General features: G+C 37.2%; 2 protein-coding genes across 2 annotated transcripts in view; one reads left to right on the top strand and one right to left on the bottom strand.

Moving 5' to 3' along the window:
• The window catches only part of LOC109031406 (polyamine-transporting ATPase 13A3), a 75,205-nt gene extending 62,222 nt beyond the window's left edge, over nucleotides 1–12,983 (top strand). Inside the window, exons 14-21 of the mRNA XM_019042889.2 lie at nucleotides 542–781; nucleotides 1,684–1,835; nucleotides 3,025–3,167; nucleotides 3,897–4,075; nucleotides 4,928–5,263; nucleotides 5,909–6,350; nucleotides 7,119–7,276; nucleotides 8,200–12,983. Coding sequence (XP_018898434.2) covers nucleotides 542–781; nucleotides 1,684–1,835; nucleotides 3,025–3,167; nucleotides 3,897–4,075; nucleotides 4,928–5,263; nucleotides 5,909–6,350; nucleotides 7,119–7,276; nucleotides 8,200–8,378 — 1,829 coding nt within the window. The 3' untranslated portion in view covers nucleotides 8,379–12,983. The remainder of the gene's footprint in view (nucleotides 1–541; nucleotides 782–1,683; nucleotides 1,836–3,024; nucleotides 3,168–3,896; nucleotides 4,076–4,927; nucleotides 5,264–5,908; nucleotides 6,351–7,118; nucleotides 7,277–8,199) is intronic.
• Nucleotides 12,984–14,326: 1,343 nt separating this feature from the next.
• On the bottom strand, nucleotides 14,327–20,551 carry LOC109031407 (uncharacterized). The gene is made up of 5 exons (XM_019042890.2): nucleotides 20,404–20,551; nucleotides 18,848–18,901; nucleotides 17,489–17,688; nucleotides 16,478–16,617; nucleotides 14,327–14,592 (listed from the first exon to the last, which is right to left on the bottom strand). The coding sequence occupies exons 1-5, from the start codon at nucleotides 20,418–20,420 to the stop codon at nucleotides 14,488–14,490; spliced, it is 516 nt and encodes a 171-aa protein (XP_018898435.2). The 5' UTR covers nucleotides 20,421–20,551; the 3' UTR covers nucleotides 14,327–14,487.
• Between the last annotated feature and the right edge of the window lie 9 nt (nucleotides 20,552–20,560).

Below are 20,560 nucleotides of genomic sequence, written 5' to 3'. Positions count from 1 at the left end.
ATTTTTTCAATATCAAAGATGCAAGAATTCTAGACTGCAAAACAAATCTTTATTCAGCCCCCTCATTCTCCTATTTATGGGATGAAATTGGGAGCGTTGGGTTGCATAAAACTTGCTTTTGGTGATGGGAGTCTCCATAAAAGCAGACCACAGTTGAATCAAAAAATTCTTCTGGCCTGGAGGAAGCAGCTATTCACTTTTATTACCCCTACGGGAGAATGAAAGATGCAATGAGATATCTCTTCGATGTATCTGTTGGGGTTAGGAAGAGTTAATACTTAAGATTCCCTCAGAACAGATTATTTGACTTCTTCTACTAGGGTGTTATGTACACTTTCAATCTCTGCATCAGGTGTCCCTTTGTTTTCAGTCTTGCTTTGTTTGGGTAAATTGACCATGGTCTTATGTAATAATGCAATAAATCTTGATCATGAGTTCTGTGCTCTGTTTGCGCAACTAAGATGCCTTACCTGTGTTAACTTTTCAATTTACTAAGGTTACAATGAATTTCGATTAAATTGAACGTTCTTTTTTTGTGCAGTGCCTCAAGAATCGCGCTCAGTTTTGCAGCAATATACCCAAAAAGGGTACCGTGTCATAGCCGTAGCATACAAAGAATTACCTGTGACATATGCAAAGATGCAAAGAATGACGCGGGAACAGCTGGAGTGCAACTTGATATTTTTAGGGTTAGTTATCCTCGAAAATCTTCTCAAGCCTGAAAGCTCTGAAGTCCTGAAATCTCTGCACAATGCTGACATCCGCACCATCATGGTAACTGGTAAGTGTCCTCTTCCACAGATTTAGTAACCTTGATGTTTCGGGGACTGTAGAGAAGCAAGTTTTATGAGATCAATGTTCTAAAGTTTTTAAAGGAGGATTTTTGAGATGAAAGTTTAAGCAGGGATAATTTATCCTCTGCTGCTAGCAGCATTTCACAAATAAATACCAACGAATGGGATGTAGTAAAGTTTAATTCTTAAAAAAAACCTTGCACTTGGCTTACAATTGAAAATCATGAATATTCGCAAGAAATCACTTGCACATAATTCATGTAATAGTAAAGAGCAGCCAAAGTTCAAGTATCTGCAAACAGGGTCAGTTGCGCCTGTCGCAGAATGACTTTTCGATAGTTTAGGCTTAAAAAATTAGCCTCACCATATAATAATAAGATCCACCGGAACGCTTAGTTCATACATTCTCTATTAACTGAGCTAACACCCTTTGAAAAACTTGGTGTGTCGTGTCATCCACTGTTGTAGTGAATACCATGGTTTTCTCCACCTTTGAATCAGCAATTAGGGATTTACATATTTTTACTGGCCGCTTAACCTGAAACACGGATGAAACTAAGATGGAAGAAACCATATCAAGCCATCAATGACTTCATATGCCATGTTTTTTGAGGTACGATATCTCTGCTGATACTGGACGAGAATAATTAGTGGTTGAATGTATCTTATTATGTTTCGCTGATCTATAATCTGAAGTCACCCAAACATGATTCTATGACTAGCGCTGCTAACCAATTGAAAGGCTTCAGAAGTCTGTAAGTGTCACTATCTTTTTCAAAATTTGCAAAAATAATGCTTCTCATAGATATATTCCAGTTTCTAGTTCCTTTCCATCCTCTGCAAAATTTGTCGATCACTGATTGAACCAATGTGTGTTCTCTAATTTCAGGGGATAACATGCACACAGCCCTCAGTGTTGCAAGAGATTGCGGAATGGTTCCGCCAGGACAGTTTGTCATCGAAGTGCATGCAGATCAGCCATCACAACATGTTCGCTATATCAATGCAACGACTGTCACGTCTTCGGGTACTGTCAAGCCAGTAAGGATATTTCAATATATTATTCAATTTACTTGAGTTAAATTAATTCATTCATGTGAGTTTATTCTACCATCAACATTTTTGGCATCTTGAGAGAACTACTGCACCATTTAAAATATGAGACCTCTATTTTAAGATGGATCTTAAGATGCTGGTGTAAAATTGTTCGGAAAAAAAGAGAAAACAATCCATTTATGAAGGGTTGACTCCAACACCTCCACAAAAATCTCCAACCAGATTAAAGCTCTCATAAAAATTGAATAAAAAATTCTAAATGATCATGAATCCTTCAAGAATCAAAACCAAGTTAAGAAATTAGGACTTAATGTGGAAAGTTGGTAACTTACCATTTGCGAACTCTAGCATAAAGTCAAATTGACTCATGCTCTAAGAAAAAAAAAAATTCAACAGGTCTAGTCTGAGACTGAGAAAAAACAAGAAGATATTTGTGGATGTGTAAGTACATAAGCTCTTCCTAGATTTTCAATCGAAGAGATTGTATAGAAAGGCGCAGTTCTTTTTTCATTCAACACGCTCACTGCCAATGTGTTTTTGCAACATTGTTCTTGAGACAGCTCTATCGCACAGCAGCATGATGAAAACGTCCCGTTTATAAAGCTGGTCACCATAACGGTTTTGGCTTGGTACAACGAACAAGAAAAATTTCACTGTGACCAGCTTGGCAGTGAAAGTGTTAAGAAATGTAAGTGTCTAAAAGAAAAGGTACTTTAGGGCCAACGATTTTTTCACAATGGGTTAAAAATTTTAATTTGAAGCTTTGGAAGGAAGCCATCCTACTGTATCTGGAAAAACACAAGTCTCGAGAGGCCTTGCTAATTTTTTAAGCAAAAGAGGGTGTGACTGTGAAGTGGCATTACGATTGAGCAATTTAGAGCCCCAAACGTGGCAGATTGGAAGTTTAAATAGTCTTCTCTCTAATAACCTCATTTTTTTTAGCTGCGCACTGTAAACCATCGTAAGTCTACATAGTTAAGATTGACATTTTAAGGCGTTTTTTTATACCAAACTGTTTCATAAAATCCTCTGTTAAGTACCAGTGGCTCAACTCTGAGATTTTGGACATGGATGTGTCTTCTTTTGTGAGCAGTTACAAATGAGTGTTCCACTCCAGAAAAAAGTTTGCAGTTTCTGCTGAAAATTTTTGCTAATACCGAGTTTTTTATGACAGTTGTCGGCGTCACTAGAAGGAAAAGAATCAAGCAGTGTCGCCAGTTTGGATACTCTTGAATCTGGCTTGATGATGTACAGCAAGGGAACAGCCATGAATGGTTCAACACCTTACTATGATGTGCAGATGAATGGCAAAGTCAGGTAATCATTGAAATCATCATTTTTACCCCCTGCATTAATGTATTCTTGCTGAATCCTAGCTAGTTCCAGGTGAACTACAGTTCATCTGTGTTTTGCCTCATTTTTGATACTAGTCAAGAAAATTCTTTTGCTTGATCTAGGCTAATCGTATTGTGGTAAACAAATTGGATGTGGTTTGAGAAAAATTTTAAGGGGGATAATGTCTTGGACCTTAAAAGCTTGTGTGCCTTTAAAAGAGGAATAAATTAGTGAGCTGTTAGACTCAGCCCCTTTATTATTTTTCCCTGAATGCTTTGGAAATAAAATCCAAACTCTCTCAACCCAAATTTTCATTCATCGCTCAGATTTGTATTTTAGTGGGTAGAAAGATTTTTTTTATTCACAGATCAAAGGAAATTTCAGCCCTCTTTTATCGCAAGTCGACATAACTTGATTGATTTCAATCGCTTTAAAATTACATTCGCATCAAAATTCATGTAAAAATATAGTTTCTCCTCTAGTTTAATAAACTTCAAGAGTCTCTGGAGAGATAAGGAAAGCACAGGGCATGGGAACTTATTCTCATGATCTCAATTTAATACAACTTTTAAACACAATTCTTTGGAATGTGAGGGTTTCAACAGTTAATTGAGATTTCGATCTATCACTTTAAGGGCGATAAATTTAATAATCAAAATCATTGAAGTTTGCAAGCGGGAAAGTGTTTTGATCACATACTTTTTTTTCTAGGTCGAATGTGTCAAATAATTTCAGTTTTGCCTTAACTGGTGATACATGGAGCTGGATAAAAACAAACCGTCCTCATTTGGTTCCGAGCCTTGTGACAAAAGGAGTTGTATTTTCTCGCATGAACCCTGAGCATAAACAACAGCTCGTTCAAGATTTACAAGGCATCGGCTACTGTGTTGGTAAGTAAAAGTTCCCATAGTCTCTATTAAAAAGGGTGGAATTTTATAGATGAATTTTTTCATGGCAGCATTTGTCAGAGATGACTGGCCTTAGTGTTAAATAGAAACCTCGACCCTCTCTTTGAAACTGTCACTTCAAAAGAGTAGTGGACGCTAACTGTTTTTTATATATTTACTAGGGGGCTGCGCCCCCTGGCCACTCCGCGGTCCAACCCCTCAGAGGCGCTTCGCGCCTCTAATAAGCAGATATCGTGAGATCGTTAAAAGATCATTAAGAGTTAGGGAAAACCCGGTTAGGAGACGGCGGGAAGCATGTGAGCGTGCGCGGCGGGAGGGGAGCGGGGAGTGGAGGAGAAACCGGTTTGTGACATGATTAGCGTGACACCCTCAGCGTGACACCCTCAGCGTGACACGGCACCCTTATGATTTTATACTATAGAGTAAGATTTTAGTTTCTGCAAGGACAGTAATAACTCAATTTACAATCAGCTCAATCAAGTCGTGCATCAGTGAAAGAATGCTGACACAAACATTTTGACATGCTCATCATTCTGAGCTGTCTTAGCGCAGCTCAGCTTTGCTCCTGCAACCCAAGATAAGTCAGGGATTCTTTGTAAAACTAACTGTAATTGTAAAAAATTCAAGAACAGACATTATATCTCGCTCAACCTCTCTTCATTATCCTCTCATCACAGTGATAGAGTGTCATGAAGCCAACTAAAACAATAAAATTTGCATGAAAAATTCTGTGTCTATTATTTCTTCAAAATTGAAAACAGAAGATGAATAAAAAACAACTTGACATCTTTATTGCGAGCGGCTCAATTTTATCATTACATTCATCTGTTTCAGCAATGTGTGGTGACGGAGCCAACGACTGTGGAGCTTTGAGAGCTGCCCAAGCTGGTATCTCATTAAGTGAGAATGAGTCGTCTGCCGCATGTGCTTTTACTGCCAAAACATCGAGTGTTGAGTGCGTGGTTGCCGTCATTCGGGAAGGACGGGCTGCTCTCGTTACCTCCTTTGGTCTCTTCAAATACATGGCGGCCTACTCTCTCACTCAATTCGTATCTGTGATGCTTCTGTACTCACGCGACTCTAATCTCTCGGATCTTCAGTTCCTGTACATAGATCTTTTTCTTATCTCTTCATTTGCATTGCTTCATGCCCAAACACCACCTTTTCCAGGTAGGTCGAAGTTTTTCATTGCTATAACTATGAGGAAATGAATTTCAAAGTTTAAGGCTAAAATTTAAGAATTTCTATATGGATGAAGCATACAGCCTTTTATACTGAGATAGAGGGCATTTTATTTTTCAGCAGAATGTATAGAATCAAAGTACATCATTTAAAAATGAATCCAAATTTCAATATCTCTAGCTCTAACTCACTTAGCTGCGGCTTCCATCAACATTCAGTAAGTCTAAAATCACAAAATATTTTTAAATATGGAGATAGACTATCGCAATGTTTTACTTAAGCCATGGATACAATGCCTCTAGATGCAACTAGTACTTTATCAAACTAACCCTCTGCAGCATCAATTAATTTCAGGTCTCGGATTCCTGCAAGAGAAATCTGTGTTGTAGAACTCATTAAAATTTCAAATTTTTTACTACTCAAAATTTCAAAATGTATTTCTTCAAAAAGGGCACTGACGCAAATTTTCAACACCAAGTCGTAGAAAAATGATTCAATTTTTAAAAAAATTAAATAGTCCATTGGCATTGATTTGTAACACCACGCATTGAAAGGTAAAGGTTGAGTTATAATAAACAAAAGGAATGTGACGTTTGTCAAAAATTCTCATCTCTACCTGTTCAAACTTTTCAGGTCCTCTGGTAAAGGGTGGCCCACAAACATCCCTCATCTCTTGTGGACCCCTCATATCTCTATTCGGTCAGCTACTGGTTGTGGCCATCATCCAATTTTTAGTTTTTTACCTGACTCCTGGCTTCGAAAACTACTCTGTTTTCACGATCTCAAGCATCCAGTATATTTTGTTAGCAATCGTGTTTTGCAAAGGTCGGCCGTACCGAGACTCGCTGATCAAAGGCCGTCTATTCATTACCATTGCAGCAACAGTCTCCTTGTGTACGCTATACCTTGCATTATACCCAGCAGAGATTGTAGCCTCGTGGTTTGAGCTAAGCCTTCCGATCGATTTCGAAAACCGGTGGCAGGTCTTGTTTCTTGGACTTGTCAACATTATCACTGCAATAGTAATCGAGCAGTTCATTGTTGACTTCTGTATAACGAAGAAACTTGATGCCAAGTAAGTGACACTCAGTTTTTTTTTTCTGAATTTATTAACATTTTTAGGTAGTCGAATAGCTTTATATGGGATACTGTAGACAGGAAAGACCTCCATTCAATTTTAGTTAAGTTTTCAGTGTTAAATTTTCTGACCATCAGTTTACATGAGGGGCTGTTCATGAAATACGTTACGATAGATCTGGGATTATTTTACCCCCCTTTGCCCCCCTCGTAATGCTTATATATCATAGATCCTTATTCTTTAGAATGTAAAAACAAAATGGCATAACGCTCTCCTCCCAGAGCTAAGCTCATATACGGCATTGGCGTGTGACTGTGAAATGCCGTATTTCGACTCACAATTAAGGTAATTGGAAGATATCCTAGTGCGTTTTTATCATAATTTCGCACTGTTACTAAATTTTCACTCTAGGAGATAAATTTTTCGAAGGCAAAACAATTTTGGTCCGGGTACTAGAGCACTTAAAGGAAGGATGAATGGTGCCCATTGTTTCTACCCTGACAATAAACGGGTTGCGGGCATCTTTTTGCTGCAAAATAGAGGGTGTCCAGCAAGCATTCCCCTCATTGCAGCCGATACTGATGCGTTGCCATTTACAGATTTTAATTCCGAATGAAAAGTCACAGGTTTCGTTAAATGGACTATAGCTGCAAGGTTCTCTCAGAAAATGCATACATAAAAAGAGTATCCAAATTCACCTTGATCCCAATGTTATGGAAAATAAGGCAGAGTTGTAGCATGATCATCTCTGGTTTTTTGTTACAGGCTGAGTCAGTGTGCCAGGTGGAGGAAACCGTACGCAAGCGTAGAACTAGAATTGCTTAATCATTTCAACTGGCCCTTAACAACTGTTGACGGCAAGTGTGAATCGGCAGCAATCAACTCAGTGCATGTTGCCTCATCCAACACATCATTTGCCACAGGTAAGAATTTGAATAATCTCTCGTTTGATTTGTTTAATTTAAAGGCCAGTGCATTATTACTTTGCCAATAATCGGTTAGTTTGGCTTGGGAAGAATTGGCTTGCAAATGCAGGAGTGCTCAATAATTTTAAACGAGCCTGAATTGAGAGGGTTCAAAGTTGACATTTTACATAATATATTTTTAAGATTAAGGTATTTGAGTCTTGATCGGCGTTTCTGTTTAAAACTTAAATATACAGTAAATCTTGTGTTATTTGAATTCGGATTATCTGAAATCATTTGTTGAAACATATTCCTCACATTCACTCTGCAGTCACAAAGGAAAATGACGCATCTCAGATAACCCTCTCGTTCTCCATTGTACCCAATATATACTAGGATTTCCCTGCCTTTATCTGTTGATCTCTCTCCATCACCAAGGAGAAATTTAATCAGCCAGCTCTGATTTATCTGAACTTTCCGTTATCCAAATGGGCCAATCGTCACATTAGTTTCAGTTTCCATTAGTTGATCCAAGGTTTACTGTAAACTTAAAAAAATAAACTATAATGCCATTTAGTGGTCTCTTTTAAAGCAAAATGAACTGCATAAATCACTCGCAACCTATTTTTGGGATACTCAGGTGTTTTCTGTCAAATTCTCAACTTCTTATTTTTCAATCTATCTCAAGAAATATTGTTCTCGTGAAAAATTCTCTCGCATCTTAGTCTCTTTTTTTTTTTTTCCATGGATGGCCTTTGGCCACATTTGGAAACATCTACTAGCTCTGCAGGTGGAGTTACTTGTGCTGTATTCTTAGCCTTACGTTTGTCTCTAGAAAATGTGGCGTAAGTGGATTTTTCATGGGATCAAATCTGTTCATACTTAATGAGCCTTTCTTTTGTGATAGATATGTAATCAGTCTCTTTTTTTCTCATTGACAGCAACAAACTGTAGTGCCTTATCCGTTAATAAGGCAGAGCACCGAAACTCTGTCGCTAGTATTCCGGCAAAAGCTGCCAAGCCTGCAGACCCTGCTCTGAACAATGTCCTCAAGAACAACTGCCACAACCATGTGGAACCTAGTCATATAGTGAATATCGAAGAACAGGCGGTTTCCTGATGTTTGCTCTTCCTATCTCTTAATTTTATTTTACGATTTTTGTCCACTTTGCGTCACCCGATGCCTCTTTTGGGCTGCCAAGTGGCCGCAAAGCTTGTGATCTGTCATGCATGACTCGACCCAAATTACCAAAAACCAGCAGGAAGTCTGCTAGGATTGTATTGTTAAGTATTGCAAATCACAGTGAGAACCGGAAATAATTTTGCATGATGTATGTGTCTCTTTGCAACTGCGGCAATTTCCTATCGGTGAATGCCATTTTTTAATAGAACACCAAGTCCAAAAATGGGGCCTTGACCTTTTACATGTTATTTTTTTTTTTTTTTTTTTCAAAATATTTCCCGAAAAACTGAGTTTTAGGAAATAATAGTTCACAGCATATGATACATACATATTCCAGCAAGATTAGTAAATATATGTACGTATATTTCAAGAGAATAATTGTCAATAAATAATCGATCAAGTGTCAACTAAAAGGATTGGTCCCTCAAATTTTATTTTTGTGTCAGAAAATTTGAAGTGAGGACCAATTTGATTCTTTTTAATTTATGACTGCTCTTTGCCATGTATTATCAATCTTAAATCATAGAAAATTGAAGGAAATTATCTTCAAATTTCCTTTGGAAGGAGATGCCTCCATTCCTTTAGTTTTGTCAGAGTGAAGTTTGTGAAAAATTGATTTTTAAGTATAAATGCTTTGGCTCCTTTTGCAATCGGAAAAGGAGCCTGCTAGCTTCGTGCTGAAATGAAAGGAACTGATCCTAAGTTTCTTAATTTAAAAAAATTTTTCTTTGAAAAAGTTACCGTTGGTGTATCAAGAATCCTCATTGCTTATTTTTGCAATAATTAAGTTTCATTTAACTGGTTCCTAACTTCACAAGTAGAGTGAGCGCTGAATTTTTAAACTGATCAAAAATTATCTTGAAGAAATATATTTACTAAGTACAATAGTTCAGTTTTACACGTATAGATGTGTTTTGAGGTCATTAGAATTCCTTTCTTTACCAATCTTCTGAAGGCACATCATTGTCATTATCAAGAGGAAGTAGCAGTCTGAAAGTTTGTAATAGTTCAAGTCAAATTGTCCTAAGAGTGAATTAAATCCTTATTGATATTATTCAGTTCAAATTTGCTCTAATTTTACAAGTCAAAATTGTTATCGTAATGATGTTTTAAATGGTTAAATCTTACCAGTAAAAAGTTAAGAGTTGCTGCAAAGACTGGTCCTTAAGTTTTAAGTACCGACCAAAATATTTATTTCAGTATTAGAAAACAGCATTATTTTAATTCTGGAGATTTACTCCTTATTTTAAAGCTTGGTTACTTTTTTTCCCTGTTTTTTTTCTTTTCTTTTTTCTTTCTTCCATTCTTTTCTGTCATTTAAATACTCGTTGAGTGAAGCCCTAGTTTCCGCCAATAAGAAATAACTTGGTGTTTCTAAAGTGGTAACTGCAGTTATTGCCGGTTCTCATAATGTGGTTAGAGCTGTGACACAGAGTGCACCGGTGATTTGAAACTATTATATTATTTGTATTGTGATCACTGATACTTGAAAGTATTGCTAAAACTGAAACTCATTGTTTCGCAACCGCTCACCAAGTGAGATGATTTGATCGATTTTACAAATAAAAAAAGTCTCTCATTAAGCTTTTAGAAGGTTTTGTTGTTCAAGATAAAATTCTTTCGACTCTTTTGAAAATCTGTAGGAACGTTTATGGTACGTATTTTTTAGTTTAATCGTGAATCTTTAAGCTGGGCTAGGTTTGAAATTTCCTCTCACTTGTAATTCTTACGCAATTGAAATTTTAGTAATCAATTTGATTTTTTTTTACAACATTTTGAAATTTCCTCTGCAGAAATGGAGAGTCTCATTTTCCACCAAAAAACATGGATTTATTTAGGCCTTTTATGTTGAATCTGAGTCTTCATATCGAAACCTCATAACCCTGACATTATTTTTAAATTAGAATTGAGGATTATATATAACCTCGGTTTTGTCTGATCAATCAGCCAATCCTTTTAATTGCATCCCATTTCCTACCAAATCGAAGTAGAAAGAGTAAAACCCATTATTTTTATGTCTTAAATAAAGTGCATTTACACTGATAAGCAGTACTTTGATTATCTCCTGCCTGAATTAATCTTAGTCCTCAACTATTTTGACCGTGGAAAAGCAATTCAGATTGATTTGCAATGCATTATTTTCTATTGTAAATTTTTAAAATTCTGCCTGCCAAACATAATAATTTTTTTTATCAATCTAACTTTGCTCTAACTTAGTTTGTAAGTTAGAAGAGCGAATTAATACTTACCTATCCAATTGGCAGTCAATTTTATTGTGACATTTAAATTCTTTCATGATAGTATTCTTCATACCTGTATGTGTTTTACTGATATTGTACCAAGCGATTTATTTTGTATGATTTTATAATTCATTATTATATTTGATTTTTTTGTAACATGAGGCAGCCTTGATCAAGGGTTAATAAAAGAGGACCAAGTATATGCAAAGAAAATTGACTTTTGCTAAAGGCAGCTTCACAATATCTAGAATTTGCCAGAAGACAAGCCGTTTTGGGTCTAGGCGAGTGGCAAGCGTGTCAACAAATTTAACAGTACTTACCAAATGTAGAGATTTGCTTGTTGGGTGTTTCGAAATCTTACGAAGGCTTGGCTTTCCCAGTGAGGTCCCTGTGAGTCATGATTGCATTCAAATGAGATTGCAGTTTTCCCTACACTCTTATGAATTTCTAGCCGAGTCGCTCATCTAGGGTAGGGTAGACGGAAGCCGAGATTTGGCGAATATTCAAAGTTTGTGGAGTTAAGTTTGCAAATCGCGTAGTGTGATGACACCTTTATCATACTTTTACTTGTACTTACATCCTTAATTAATACGATGACTGCCACTGTGTTTTTTATGTTCAGATAACTCTGCGGGTTCACTAGTCCTCACGACTTCGCAACAAATAGAAAAACTCAAGCAATTTTTTCTCTCCAAAATTCGAATCGTTTATTCTTGATCAATGTTGTGCTGGTTACAAGCTACGCATGAATAAATGGCTTCATGACTTGATTGTCAAAAACAAATCACACAAATTTTTCTGGAAAAAATATTTTATCTAGGTATTTCACATTTTAAATGATTTCAAGGAAAAAAGCATGGTAAAAGTAATTTATCAAAGTACTTTTGTATCACCTCACGAAAGATAGACTAAAATTCACCCACCTTGTGCAAATTTTCCAATTGTTGGTTAGAAGACCTAACGTGGCTATAACAGATTGGGTCGTAATCAACCTTTCTCCTTCTTGGGGGGGGGGGGGGGGGGTGTAAAAACCTTTCCCTCTTTGGCACAAGTATTTTTCTTCTCACTTCTTCACAATTATTTTATGAGAATTGGAAACAAATGTTGTTTTTAAAGTAATACATTGTTAGCAAGATTTTATATCAAGTTTGTTTTTTATTGAGTAATTGTACTCTATGTACCTTTACTTTTCCTAAAAGTTACTTTAGAAGTAATGTTGTTTAATTCTAGAACGAAATTGTTCTTATTTTTTTATAAATTTTCTTTGTAGGACCTCCTGGCGACTGCGTGTCCTTGACGATCTTTCTTTCATTCATTTAGAGTTCATTAACATGGAGCCAAAATAAACTTTTTTCTTAAGCAGCATTTAATTTATTTCACTTGAGTGGCAATTGATGCCTTAGGAATAGAAACAGGAGGATAAAAGTAATTCCTACACATTTCTAAAGCCTCAACACCACTTGGAGAACTGTTTAAAAACTAATCTCTGATGGTGGGCTTTAGTCTCTAGAAATATCAAGCTTGCGTATTTTAAAGAGTGGAATTCGGCAAAGTCCCAAACTACTATTTATGCTAAAAGGAATTATGTGCACAGGGTTTGCATGAGACATAGTTCCTTTTGGCATAAATATGTTAATATCTGCCAAACTTGTCAGTTAGGCAGTATTATTACTTAGCACTTAATAAACTTGTTCATGATCTAGAAGACTTTTTGTTGCCTTTCAGGCCGGGAAGATAAGGCAGACAGAAAGAATGAAATACCTCAGAATGATAAAAACGAGTGGCACTGTGTCCACAAACACATAGCGACAGTCCTACATCTCCTCTATAAGGCGTGCGTAAGAGGGCCAGAAGATTCCTTTTTCAGTCCCTCTTTTCTCGAAATTGGCACATGAAAAGTTTAATTTTAGAAGCTTCTGAGGTTGTAACGATCATCAAATGAAATAATGTCGAAATTTAGCCGGCACGGAATTTTTCTAAATTGTGTGCGTAATTATTTGTTTCAATGCAAGATACAGTGTTACATTTAAACTTAACGAAGAGGGTAATTCTTTGAATCGCATTTCTCTGCTTAGGGGTACTTCCGGGTGATAGTAAAAATTTAGTCAGCCGGCCAACTTTGGAACCAACATAAATTGCTTTTCTATTTTCATCGTTATTTTTTGTACCATTCTTAGGCTTTTGTGCAATGTAACACAGTCATAACAAGGTATTCAGGAGCTAATGTGATATTTTTGTTGGTATTTTTCTATCGATTTGTGATGGTGAAATTGAAATAAACTTTTTCTTAACTTTAATCAAATCTGCTCCTTATTAATAGTATCCTGTACAAAAACTGCACTACCCCAAAAACATCAGAAATTATAATCTCTCTGCATTGTTGTTTGATCATAGTTGCAAACAGTATACAGGGTGATCCAAAAGTCCCTTCCACCCCCTCTAACTTTTTACCTAATTGAGATAAAGATTTGAAACTTGGGGGATATTCCTAGGTTAAAGGGAGCTACTTTTCGGCCCCCCTAAAATTTTCAGGGGGGCCCCTTGGGGGGGCAACGGCCCCCAACTTTAAATTTTCAAATGGGAAGACCCCCTTTGTGATAACTCGTTCGAAAGAGCATAAAAAAAGAAAACTTTTCGCGCAAACCCGAAGTCAATAACTCAAACCGTTTCAAAATGGCGGCCGGTTAAAGTTCAAAATGGCCAAAATTTCACACCGGTTATTTGTCGATGGATTTGCGCGAAAATCGGTATGTAGGGGTATTTTGACACGAGAAAAACGAATTTGACGTTAGATTTTCAAAAAACCGAAATTTCCAAAATGGCCGCCGGTTAAAGTTTAAAATGACCAAAAATTCATTTTTTTATAAATCTAAGTTCAAATTTGTTTATCTTATGCCAAAATACTCTCAAATTCCAAGTTTTAGGCAAATCCATCAGGAAAAAACCAAGGTGAAAATTTTCGGCCATTTTAAACTTTAACCGGCGGCCATTTTGGAAATTTCGGTTTTTTTGAAAATCTATCGTCAAATTCGTTTTTCTCGTGTCAAAATACCCCTTCATACCGATTTTCGCGCAAATCCATCGACAAATAACCGGTGTGAAATTTTGGCCATTTTGAACTTTAACCGGCCGCCATTTTGAAATGGTTTGAGATATTGACTTCGGGTTTGCGCGAAAAGTTTTCTTTTTTTATGCTCTTTCGAACGAGCTATCACAAAGGGGGTCTTCCTATTTGAAAATTGCAAGTTGGGGGCCGTTGCCCCCCCCAAGGGGGGCCCCTGAAAATTTTAGGGGGGCCAAAAAGTAGCTCCCTTTGACCTAGGAATATCCCCCAAGTTTCAAATTTGTATCTCAATTAGGTAAAAAGTTAGAGGGGGTGGAAGGGACTTTTGGATCACCCTGTATAGTCATTTTTACAGACCATAAATTAAAACTGAAATTGATCTTTGACCTCATCAATAATGCTGAACAAATGCAGAGTTTACGACGAGGTTTGAGGTTCTTACTGTCAAACATAGAGGCTATGTATTCTATTCAAGTTTAGAACCTCTGGTTTTTATTTCTTCTAAGTTTCTGTTGCATCAATAAAATTTTCCAATGGGCTCAAGGGTTGACTAGTGTAAATATGTAGAAACTACAAAAAGCTTCAAAGAAAACGTATAATACACAAACAATAATTTACACTTGCATTCATCCTTACATACAATTGCCATAGTTTCTGTATCAGTTTACTCGAGACAGAAAAAACAGCATTTAGATTTAAGTTCTTAGTGGCTACTTCGGTTGATTTTCGGTGGGAAAAAGCGTTATAGAGCAGCCATTATCAAGGCTAATATTCCAGAGATGCCAACAACAGTGTAGCCGGTTGAGTAAACACCTTTGAGGGTCAATGCTTTGCCCATATCCCAAACCTGTAAAAATTGCAACGATAAATATATTAGACAAATTTTTCCGAAAAAAATTTGAACGTTTAAATCGGGACAGACAATTGAGGCTCATACAGATAAAAAAAAAAAAAAAAAAAAAAAAAAAAAAAAAAAAAAAAAATTCAGTAGCCGATGATGATTAAAACTTTTTTTCTCCCATGTCTTGTACTTTTAAAAATACTTCAGGAGTGCAAATGAGGCACTGGATGCGAAAAGGGCACTTCTCGATTGTGGTGTTTCAGAATCTCAGTTGCTAATTAATCTCCTGGAGAAGAATTTAATGGGTGATTTTTCCAGAATTCTTATATATATATATATAAAGTCGCTTTATAACGCACTCTGGCGTTCTACGACACCCAAACGCCACATATGCCTGTCTTCCCAGAGGTTATCGGGCAACTGACACCGCAACATCTCTTCGTCAACGCCCTGCTGCCAACCCTTTACGGGACGTCCCCGTCGCCTCTTCCCAGGTGGTACCCAATCCAAAACTTGTTTGGGCAACCTCTCCTCCGACATTCTTTGCACATGTCCATACCAGCATAACTGCCTGGACATGACGTCGTGCACTATATCTTTCTCAACCTTCATCACCTGGCGAATTCTCTCATTACGGACACGGTCCCGTCTCGAAATGCCGGCAGATCGCCGCCAAAAATCCATTTCAGTTGCCCTCAACATTTCTTGCGTTCTTTTCGTCAAAGGCCACACTTCACTACCATAGAGCACGATACTTTTAACGATGGCGTCATATATTCGGTGCTTGTTTGCCTTTGAGATGCTCTGATCCCAGAGCACCCCGTTCAGCATCGCGATGGCTCTCCTGCCCTGGATGATCCTGTCCTTAATTGCTCTATCCATCCTTCCATCCTGATCCAGAATTCTTTCCATAGGAAATAGTGGAATCATAAGGAGTATTCAGTAAAATTTTTAGTGAAATGGATGCATTCACTTTCCTTACAATGAATGAAATATTAGAGGAGACTCTGAAACACTGCAACCGAGAAGTGCCCTTTTCGCATCCAGTACCTCAAATGCAAACATCAAAAAAGGTTTCCAGCAAAATATGTTATTGGTTGGCAATAGATAATTTATCCCTAATAATAACTTAAACAGACTTCTATAGGCTTCAGAGCAAGTACCTACCTATGCGTGAGCAGGTATCTTATCTTTGAAGTCGATCAAGGCTACCATGCGATAAGGCATAGCAACAAAATTTAAAAAAAGGTCTTTCAAAGGTTCAGAAAAGACAAAATTGCCCACACTCTCTGTGGGCGAACTCTTGACATTTTATTTTTGTTGACTGAACATTACCCATCCATTGGTTCTCTTGTTCTTTTTATGTTCGCTCATCCAATTACTTACGTACTATTTATATTCAATATTAAGTTAAAACTGTGACCTATACCATGATCAAGCTCTGGTTCTAGTGCACAACAAGACTAAAGTGAAATGAAGTTATGTAATCGGTCGGTTTTGTTAGTTGTCTTCTTTATTGAGCTAAGTTGGGTGGAATAACGACAAGCTGAATGCCTCTTCCGATTTGCTGATCGCTAGTCGTCAATTTCACCTAAAATAAGCACAACATGGAAAACAGTGGACACGGCTGATCGATCACATGACTCAATTCCACCTTTGTCTTTTCTTTTTAAGTCGACAAACACAAGATTCATAAAATCAGCGTACTATCTCAGCAACTGAGGAGAGTCGGCAGAAAAATTGTTGAAGAATTGGCCAAAAGACTTCACAACTGGGTGGAGTAATTTTTCTGCATTGCATGCCTTTCTCATTAAAAAGAGGAGCAAAAAAAAGAGAAACGAATAAAATTATTCTGTAGAATTACAGAGAATTAATCTCAATTGAAACGTACCAAGTGCCTCACTCCATTGCAAAGGTGGTATGAGAAGGGCATGGCAAGACCTGCTTTGAAGACGAAAAGGATCGGGGCTGGAATGCCTAAATTAGCTATCATTGCTATTGCTGTCTTTACATCTCCCGATGACAAGGATACTGAAAGAGGAAAAAAACAAGTTAAAAAACCCATCAAAGTAAATCTGAAATTGTGGCCGCAAACATAGCAAAATCTTCCTTCCTCCCTTTTTTTCAAAAACAAGGCTTGGAATTTATTCCGGTGGCTTAAGGTCATAGGATTGAGTCTTCCACAATACAACAAAGGCAATATAGCCAAGGATGGAGCTTCATTCGCTCTAAAACATATCGACGGTGCATGTAAGTCAGCAATCACATTACTCGGTTTGTGGCGTCGCAGACTTCCTGTCATACTTTATTTTTTGAACGGAAAACCACTCCATGGCCTTTAATACTGCCGTGATTTTCCTTCTTTGTGTGAAGAAAATTCTGCATGAACTTCACGGAATGATGTCAATTTGTTCTCTTTTAAGAAAATAACATGGAGGCGAAGATTTTCAGACACCGCAAAGGAGATGTGTGATCCCTGACTTACGCTGTCGATTATCCAATAACTACATTTTAGGTGAGCACCTACATTAAAAATGTTTAAAAATTTATTTCGAATTCAATTTAATTTTGAAGGAGAGACAGGCTCGGTTAAATAGCAGCATGATGTAATTTTGTAGGAGATCCAGACTTGCATGACAGAGGAAGGAAAAGAGTTGAAAAACCCAATTTTTAGCGGCAGAGAATTTAAAAACGGCATCTAACTCTGGTTTTAGCTAATGGAAACTTCAACAACAGAAAGAGAGGGCCAACTACGATTCAACCTTAAACCTCTCCTTTAGCCAAAACTATGGTTTTGGTGACCAACATTGAAAACCTTAGTGTGTGCCTTAAAATGATGAGCAGAATGAATTTTAATCCATTAAGCCAATTTTTTTAGCTTTTCTTGGCAGATTATCCTCACCTCCTGCTAGTCCAGCTGCATACGCTGTTAGGATTATTCCAGTGGCTCGGTGAGAGACAGACAACACTGTTGTCAGTTGGTACTGGTAGATTGTAAGATGGGGCGATAATGGACGATTGAGACGTGCATTTTTTTGGTCGTGAGACTCAGCTGCTGCAACTGTTTGAGGCTGAACGGATCTTAAAGTTATGCTGCGGCACCTGGTATACAAGACAGAAGAATACAACTGAGGTTATAACTATTACGCAAATGAAAGTGGTCATTTCAAAAATGACTTCATTTTTTTTACAAACAGATACTCCCTTGAGATGGGTGTTTCAATTGCCAAAAAGTATTAACGTTCGAACTGCAATAGAGAGAGCTTGATTGAATTCAAACCTAGATAATCCTGATACTAAACGATATCCAAACGAGGGTAAGTACAGGTGGACCTAAAAAAATATTTACATTGTACTCCCGGAGGTCAATTGTATTTTAATAAGGTCTTGTCAGACTTTGAAAATTCTCATCCGATTCATTGGAAAATGTGTTTAAGTTACAGCCAAATATAAAAATTTCACTGATTTTACTGAGACTAGAAATAAAAGAAACAATATGAATTCTTATTCCCCAAAGTCTATCACTAAAAAGCGATGTAATTTGGCACTTTGAATTTGATCGGTTTTCTTCCCGAGAGTATCGCAGTTAAGTAGGTGTGTAAAGTTGTCCACTCAACAAAAAATAGAATGTTCTACAGCGTTCCACATATATTTTGGGATATAGATAAGAGTACACTATGGCAGTCGGAGAACATAGAATAAAAATAGACAGAAAAAAGCGGGAACAAGGTTGAAAAAACACACAATGATTACGAGTCACAGGACATTTCGACCGACTGGTCTAGAGGACTTAGGTCTTCTAGCCGCCATGACCAGGGACCGGTAAATTTGTTTTTAGCCTCTGTTTTTTCAGATTTTTTAATTCTTTTTGACGGATGATAATGACCGGGAGACCGGTCGAAATGTTCTGTGATTTGTAATTATTGTGTGTTTTTCCAGCCTTGCCCCCCTTTTTTCCTGTCTATTTTATTACATTCTGGGATGTTGTAACTCCTGGAATACCTGACAAAGATGCGTCAGATGAGGAGAGCAGCTGTGGTTTTCATTGAAGGGATTTTGCTGTGGGATTTTTTGGAGGTTACAGTCCTATTTAATTGAGCAGCTTTGAGGGGTCCAAATTTTTCAAGAGTTGTTCTGCATAGAGCCCATGAAAACGATTTTGGGCTTAATGGCTAAGCTCCAGTGTGAGGCAACACTATGACTGAGCTGAATAAGGAGAGAAAACTCAGTTATGAAAAATGAACCAAATTCCAAAACTTACATGAGGTTGGGAAACTTTTGAGCTGAGGCCCTTTGAGCATTGAGTGCCAGCATACTGGAAAGAATAGATACAGTTGATATTAGACAAAATCCTTAAACAAAATCATTGGGGAGGTGCACAATTATTGCACTTGGCATCATAAATCAAAACTGCTACAGTAACTGCATGGTGTATTGATTCGGTTAACAATTTGATTAGTTTTTAAGCTTGAAATGAAATTTTAAAATGATTGTTCAATTTAGACCATACATCAACGGCGTAAGTCCGCAATCACAAATCTCGTTTGCGGTGTCTGAAAATCTCCGCTTCTATGTTATTTTTTTGAAGGAGATCAAATTGACATCATTCCTTGAAGTTTTTGCAGAATATTCTTCGCATAGAGAAGAAAAATCACCGCGGTTTTACAGAATTACCATTGAGTGCTTTTCCATTAAAAAAAAAGTATGACAGGAAGTCTGCGACGTCGGAAACCGAGTTATGTAATTGCAGACATACACCGTCGACATATTTCTTTCAGCGACATAACTTTAAAAATATCTGAAAAATTAAAGTGCATCAGGAGAGAGAGGAAAATCCAAACAGCAAGGGTACCTACAGGAAAAATATGGGTGGTATGTTGATGGTACATTCAAAAAGTACTTGAGAAGAGAGAAGAGCTGACCTTATTGCTTTCACTTCGATAACTTGCTAGATGCCTTGGAATGGTGGGCACTAAATCAGGCCAAGGTTAGACATTTGGTGGCAATGATAATGATAGTATTTAAAAAAGTTAGAGGTTTAATTTAACCAACTTTTTCACAATAAAGAAAACTCTTTTTGTAGCATTCAGACCATAAAATTTTTAAGACTGGCCTACACTGTCGTCGAGGCTGTGTTCCAAAAAAAAATATGTTTAGTAAGTACAGCAGTTAGCTTGCAATGGAGACAACTTTGATCAGTTTCTCCCTTGTGACCAAGTATTAATTTTCCTGAATGGAATATTCTGAATAAAGGCATAGACACAAAGATCCTACAACCCTAAACGTTTGATGCGTTCAGATTAGTGAAACACAATAAAAGGGTGTGCTGAAAGCTCTGTCTCCTGTGAATGAATGTAAGTGTACATTTCATTAAATCTATATTCTTCAATTAGTAGCTGCGTGATATTTGCAACTGAAGAAGATGGATTTCAGATGGATAGTCTGACGAGGTGATTTCAGCCTCATCATGATGAACTACGGCAAAAACTTCCTACGCTTACGTGAGAAAGTGCAAAACTGCGTAGTATCAGAGAACATCAAAAATATCTTTGAAAGCAGTGTTCACCTTTGGAAACCAAACATTTTTTTCTCGTTCTGATGATGATAAATCATCAGTAGGACATTGAAATGCCAGCAATTAGAAATGTCATTGAGAAGTATTGAAGTGGAGTCACTTCAGCATCTAACCTTCAAACGGGGACAAGACTAGCAGGACTTGAAAGTTATTTTTTTTTCGATCCTTGCATTGCAGAGAAAAATGTAACGGGGAAAACAGTGCAACGAGAGTATTTGTCAAAATAATACATCGTATCTTACCTCCTCGCTAGAATCATTTTTGCAAAATTGTTGATAAGACTGATGAAGTGATTACTGATAAGCTCACGATCAAAACAATCTGCACAGAAGGTAAAAATGAATAGATGAACCTCTCGATTGACAGAACCACCGATCGCGGCAATCCTATTACATAGAC

The sequence above is a fragment of the Bemisia tabaci genome, chromosome 7 (assembly GCF_918797505.1).
Source record: "Bemisia tabaci chromosome 7, PGI_BMITA_v3".
Taxonomy (NCBI): domain Eukaryota; kingdom Metazoa; phylum Arthropoda; class Insecta; order Hemiptera; family Aleyrodidae; genus Bemisia; species Bemisia tabaci.
This window is presented reverse-complemented; position numbering and strand designations above follow the sequence as displayed.